The sequence below is a fragment of the Triticum dicoccoides genome, chromosome 7B, assembly GCF_002162155.2.
Source record: "Triticum dicoccoides isolate Atlit2015 ecotype Zavitan chromosome 7B, WEW_v2.0, whole genome shotgun sequence".
In the NCBI taxonomy this organism is placed as follows: domain Eukaryota; kingdom Viridiplantae; phylum Streptophyta; class Magnoliopsida; order Poales; family Poaceae; genus Triticum; species Triticum dicoccoides.
Genome location: NC_041393.1, coordinates 565,570,555 through 565,576,262, shown reverse-complemented (window position 1 = coordinate 565,576,262; position 5,708 = coordinate 565,570,555). Strand labels below are relative to the sequence as shown.

General features: G+C 49.0%; 2 protein-coding genes across 2 annotated transcripts in view; both read right to left on the bottom strand.

The window, feature by feature from the left end:
• LOC119339115 overlaps positions 1–1,588 on the bottom strand; it is a 6,545-nt gene extending 4,957 nt beyond the window's left edge. The window contains exons 1-3 of the mRNA XM_037611275.1: positions 1,405–1,588; positions 1,009–1,288; positions 807–894 (exon numbers count right to left, since the gene is read on the bottom strand). Of these exons, the coding sequence (XP_037467172.1) occupies positions 807–894; positions 1,009–1,288; positions 1,405–1,588 (552 nt within the window). The remainder of the gene's footprint in view (positions 1–806; positions 895–1,008; positions 1,289–1,404) is intronic.
• A 1,015-nt stretch (positions 1,589–2,603) lies between these two features.
• On the bottom strand, positions 2,604–3,386 carry LOC119338880 (glycine-rich cell wall structural protein 2-like). Its single transcript, XM_037611090.1, has one exon. The coding sequence runs from the start codon at positions 3,351–3,353 to the stop codon at positions 2,787–2,789; it is 567 nt and encodes a 188-aa protein (XP_037466987.1). The 5' UTR covers positions 3,354–3,386; the 3' UTR covers positions 2,604–2,786.
• Positions 3,387–5,708: the final 2,322 nt, after the last annotated feature.

Sequence of the window (5,708 nt, the reverse complement as noted above, 5' to 3'; positions counted from 1 at the left end):
GAGGGGGTCGTGGCTGTACAACGGGGTGAGCGGGGTGCCGGTGTGCGCGTCCATGGGTGGCAGGGCGCCGACGCGCGGGGCGTAGGAGGAGGAGAGGAGAGAGTGCGGCGCGAACGCTCGAATGTGCCGCGCGCGAAAGCGGGCGCCCCAAATACACCGCGCGGGATAGTGCTTCCGACCGCGCGCCCAATTCGTTATAGCGCGCGCGGGGTTTTTGCGCGCCCGCTAAAGCCATCCGCCGCGTCGCGCGCGCGCTAAAACGGCCTGATTTACGGCGCGGCGCTAGTTTAGCGCGGCCGTTTGAGATGCTCTTACTATTCTCTAGTTCCATCCGGTAGCTTAACCCCTCTATCTATCAACAGATGCACCAAGCGCCGAAGTCGAGCGATGGTTGCTGGCAATTCAGTTATGAACGTGCCTTCGAGGTCCAATGTCTCTAGATTCCGCAGTTCGCCGATTTGTTCCGGGAGCTCAGTAATGGTAATACGTGTGTTTCTGAGGCTAAGGTACTTGAGTTGAAATGAGCTAGATATGTTGTTAAGATAGCCTGCTAACATGTGACAGCCTTCCAGGTCGAAAACCCGCAAAAATCTGGATAGCCAGTGGCAAACCACGACATTTCTTCAATATATCATCACATATTCTGTTGATGTGTGCGGGGCACTGTCTTTCTGAACTGAATATTCTCTTGAGGAACAACCCCTTTGAGTGCAGGGCGCTAAGAGGCGTTATTTCATAAACATGATTTGCGTATGTGGAGGAGCATGATTCGGCCACTGCCTTTTTATACGCGTTGTTGTGATTACTCTATTACCAAAACTGTTTCCGGAAATTGCACATTTGATAATCTCCCATGTCTCTACGCTCCATACATCATCAATCACAATGAAGTACCTGCCACATGAATTTGGTTGTAATATAGTCATAGAATGTACTGTTTCTAAAGTGTGAATGACCAAAGTTCCTATTGATGGATTAGCCATAGGGGTGATGATTATAGCTTCATACCTTTTGTCTCGAAGGAAATCTAGAATCTTGTCAATGAGTTGCCTCTCATCCCCAGATTCAGTGCTACTGTACTCACGCTTGCTCAGTTGGCTCATAATACCTCTAAGAACCTTCACCACGTCAGGGTTTTGAGAGGCGGACACGAAAGCTCGGTACTTGAACTGCACTCCGAACGAGCAGTAGATTTGGTTGGCAAGAGTCGTCTTGCCCATCCCACCAAACCCCACAACGGACACCACCTTCAGCTGCTTGCCTGCTTCGCTGATGCGACGCCACCTTCCTTCAACAGTCCGATGAGTTCCTTCATGGGTTCATCGATCCATCGCCCATGCAGAGCGCGAACTCATGCTGTCCTCGACATCGTAGGAGAGCTCGCGCACCCCGGCCATCCAGCGCCTGGCCTGCTCGTCGGGGTGCTCACCCGGGACAGCCTTACGAGTAACGCGCCCATGTGTTCGAGCTCTGCCTTGAGGAACGTCACCTCGCCGCACACGCCCACGAGACGCGCGCACGCGTCACCTATCATGTCGGCCAGCTTCTCCAGGACCACCCCAAAGGCCCCTGTGGCGGCGCTCACCATCGATCCGGCCATATTCTTAGACGTTGGCGTGAGGAAATGGTAGGAAGGGAAAGACAGAGCAGGCACCACCAGAAATGGTTAATGCTCCAGAAACATAAAGTTCTTCACTCTAGTTTGAGTTCCCAACTTCCATAGTATTCGTTCAACGACATCACACAACAATCACAGATCTGCATGAAAGTGGAGAATTTTATTAGATGTCCCATATAAGAGTTAATGGAACTCAACATTGACCGCATATATGAATTTGAAAGAACTTTTTGTTTCTCTTTAGTCACTCTGAGACAAATTTGCAATTTTTCATTCACCGTGATATGATTGGCCTGTCACCATCAGCCTATCAGCACCATGCCATGGTATATATGTTCACTCTCCTGACAAACTTTTAAGCTTTTTTGACTATTTGGACTCTGCCCACGAACTGTCTGGCCAACATCACGAGTCACCCTCCTCCATTGAGCATATACCTTAAATAAATCTTGATTTTTAGTGGGATTTTGAGATTTCAAAACCGCCTATTTCGAATTGGAATGCTGGATTGGGACAACCCCGCGGGGATTGTAGTTCAATTGGTCAGAGCACCGCCCTGTCAAGGCGGAAGCTGCGGATTCGAGCCCCGTCAGTCCCGAACTAGGGTTCAATGAATGGAGAAATTGATATTTCCCTTTTCCATGAAAAAAAGGGGCAGGGAGGAAGATCAAATACCCACAGGGCACCCTTACTTCACTTTTTTATACCCTATACATATACATGGAGCATATGGAATATTGACCGTGTTGGTGCAAATTCCATTTACAAGACATTTGGGGCACCTTTAGATTCATCCATAATACTAGAAAGCATACAAGAAGTTAAACACTGATCTACGGAGACAAGAAACCTGAATTGGAATGCCGCTACATATTTTTAGTTGGTGCTATACATTGTTCAGTGCAAATTTTAACCAAACATGAATTTCGCTCTGATCTTTTTTTTTTCTTTTGCGAGTGAAATTTCGCTCTGGAGACAAGAAACATGAATTGAAATTCCAAGGTAGCGAAGAGTAGGGCCCTTTATTGATTCATCCATAATACATGAAAGCATACAAGAACTTAAACGCTGCAAACTAACGGTGCCACAAGGTGCAAACAGAAAGAAAGAAAAAACATGAAAGTATGGGCTCCATCTTCAGATCTACTATCACATAGATAGAGATAACTTAAGGGTATGCACCAGCATTACCGCTGCCACCTCCCGTGCCGCCACCGCTGCCGCCGTTCTGACCAACTCCCGTGCCTCCACCATTACCATTAGCATTTGCATTCGCATATTGGTACCAGCCACCACTTGCCCCGCTAGAGCCAGAACCAGCACCACCACCGGTTCCGGAACCGCTGGAACCAGGGCCCGCTGCCTGTCCTCCGCCGCCGCCGCCACCATTGCCGCCTGCGTAAGAATCTCCACCATAACTATATCCTCCATCCCTCATTTGGCTAGAGCTTGAGCCGTCGCCGGACCCAGCGCCATACCCGGTGCCGCCTTCCTGCGACGCACCACCCCCGCTACCGCCCCCTCCCGCATTTGCATGGGCTCCACTGCCGCCACTGTAGGCATTCCCGTTGCCACTCCCAGCCCCTCCACCGCTGCCGTTCACAGTCCCACCACCATTCCCCCCTCCCGAGCCTGTCCCCTGGGAGTTGGCGTATCTAACTACCCTAGTGGCGCTGGCTAACCCAATGCTCAGTAGCACAACCAAGCCAAGGGACACAAGCTTAATGGCAGCCATTGTGAGAGTGTAGCCAAGTGCTAGATGAGATTGGTTGAGGTAGACCATGGAAATGCATGGGTATTTATAGTGCTGAGGTGATCTTGCAAATGTACGTTGGAGCCGTGCTTGTGCTTGACCTAGTGGGCTCATTTTTATGTCAAGCATATCAGCTCCCGATCACGCTAATCTTGTTTGACCGAGTAGGCGACGACTTGACAGCCAACAGTAAACTGGTTAATCTCCATTGTAAGCCAACAGCTTCCTGCACCTTTGCTTCCTTCTAGGGTTACTCCATATCCATAGTGGGAGTAAACTTACATGCATGGTTATCTCTAAAACATCGTGCCATGCATATATTGACTTAAAACAAACATGTCAGATTTGACTTCAGTTAATGGATAGTTCATGTTGTGCAAAGTTAATTGGAGGGGAGCTTCCTCGAAGGAGTAGCCGATCTGCAGCATCAGGCTAATCAATGGAAAGATCTTCTGCAAGTTCCATCTGCAGCTAGAGGGACACGTACGTGCTTAAAATTAGTTAATCACGGATCAATCCGTTTATCTGTCCAAGTAACTACTCCAACAGTACAATAAGAGTACGGAAATCCGTATCATTGTAGATATATTCCACCACGGCGACACTGCCCTCTTTATATATGCCGCTACGTGATATCACAAGGCAAAACTACCCCAGTGGGGTGAACAAATTGCTGGATACATTAGCAATTTTCTGATTGATTTAATCCATAATAAATCATGATGAAAACAACATTGAAATTATATTGATAGCTTTACAGGTGAGTATGTACTACGCATACATCCATGAAAACATTAGTACGGCTAATGGTGTCTCCAAACGTCGGCCCTCAAGACGGACATAGTATTATCCGTTCGATGCATCCACCGACAGTGATACGGAAGCCCGTCATCCAACGCTCGCCCTAAACACGGGCGATACAAAGAAATTTGGACGTAATCCATGCAAAAACAATGGAATTCATTCAAATGGAAATAAGTTCGCTATATTTTACATAAACTGGACGATACACCATCCGTTCAACTAATAAAACTTAAAAAAAACTATGCGTGGCCGGGCTGGCCGGCGGCACCTCCATTGACGTCCGTGCCTTCGCCATCATCATCATCAAAGTGGTCTTTCCAGTGCCGGAAGGGCGCGAAAGCACTGCCAACCGCCGTCGAGGCTCATGCTCTGCTTCCTCCCGCAATGTGCGGAGGGCCTCCTGGGAAAACACTGACCCTTTACGGGGAGCCCTGCCCTTTCCCCTACTGGCGGCGGCGGCGGTCTCTCACTGAGTGACCACTCTAGGCGATCTTGCTGAGGTCCCTGTCGAGGCACCGATGTCGCCGCGTTAACGTCTTCGTGGTGGTTAGCGATCTGTTGTAGGCCTAGGCCTTCGTGGGATTGTGATCCGCACTGACACAGGCCGGCCCCTCATCGGACTTCGCGAAGGCCGAGCGGCGTGCCGCGTTGCAGCGCTCCCGCGGCACAGCCTCCTTGACCGCCCTTTCCTCAGTTGCAACAATGTCCCGCGACAAAGAGGAGCCACAGTCGCCGCAACCACCAAGGTAGTGGAGGAGGGGCCCACACGCCTTAGCGGTCACATGGGGAGGGCAGAGAGGAGAGGATGTGTGGTGTGGGGTGGACAGTGCCGGAGCCATGCTTAAACAGACGCAACCCGGTGAATGGGCGGGGAGTCGGCTTCAATGCGGCACACCCACAGGAGTAGGCTTCTCGGTTGCCGCGTTGGCATTGAGGTGGCGCCTCCCACTCGTTCGGTTGCGTCGCTTAGTGTAGCGACCGGACCTTAAACAGTCCGATCTCTGTGCATCCGTGTCATCCATGGATCGGTAATGCTGACACGCACAGTACTTGAAGGATTTATAACAGAGTAGCAATCACACACTTATTACATCAAATGTCTCAAAAGAGAACTTATTATAATAAATATGGCTTAAGGCCATCTAATAACGATAACAGCGGAAGGCTTGGAAGATAAAGCGAGTCCATCAACTCCAACGGCATCACTGAGTATAAGATCATGACCTAAGGCACCTTACTCGTTGTCTGAAAAATCTGCAACATGAACGTTGCAGCCCGAAAACGGGTCAGCACATGGAATATGCTGGTAATGTAACACATAGAGAGTAATGAACAGAATAATGCTATCACTACATGCATATATGGCTGGTGGAAAGCTCTGTGGTTACAGTTTTGCATAAAGCCAATTTTTCCCTACAACAAAGGAATAAATTTTATTTAACTATCATGATGATTGTTAAACATTGAGAAGGTTCCTCCAACTCAATCTCAATTAAGCATCATCATTAACCCAACAAAATTTAAATTAAGTAA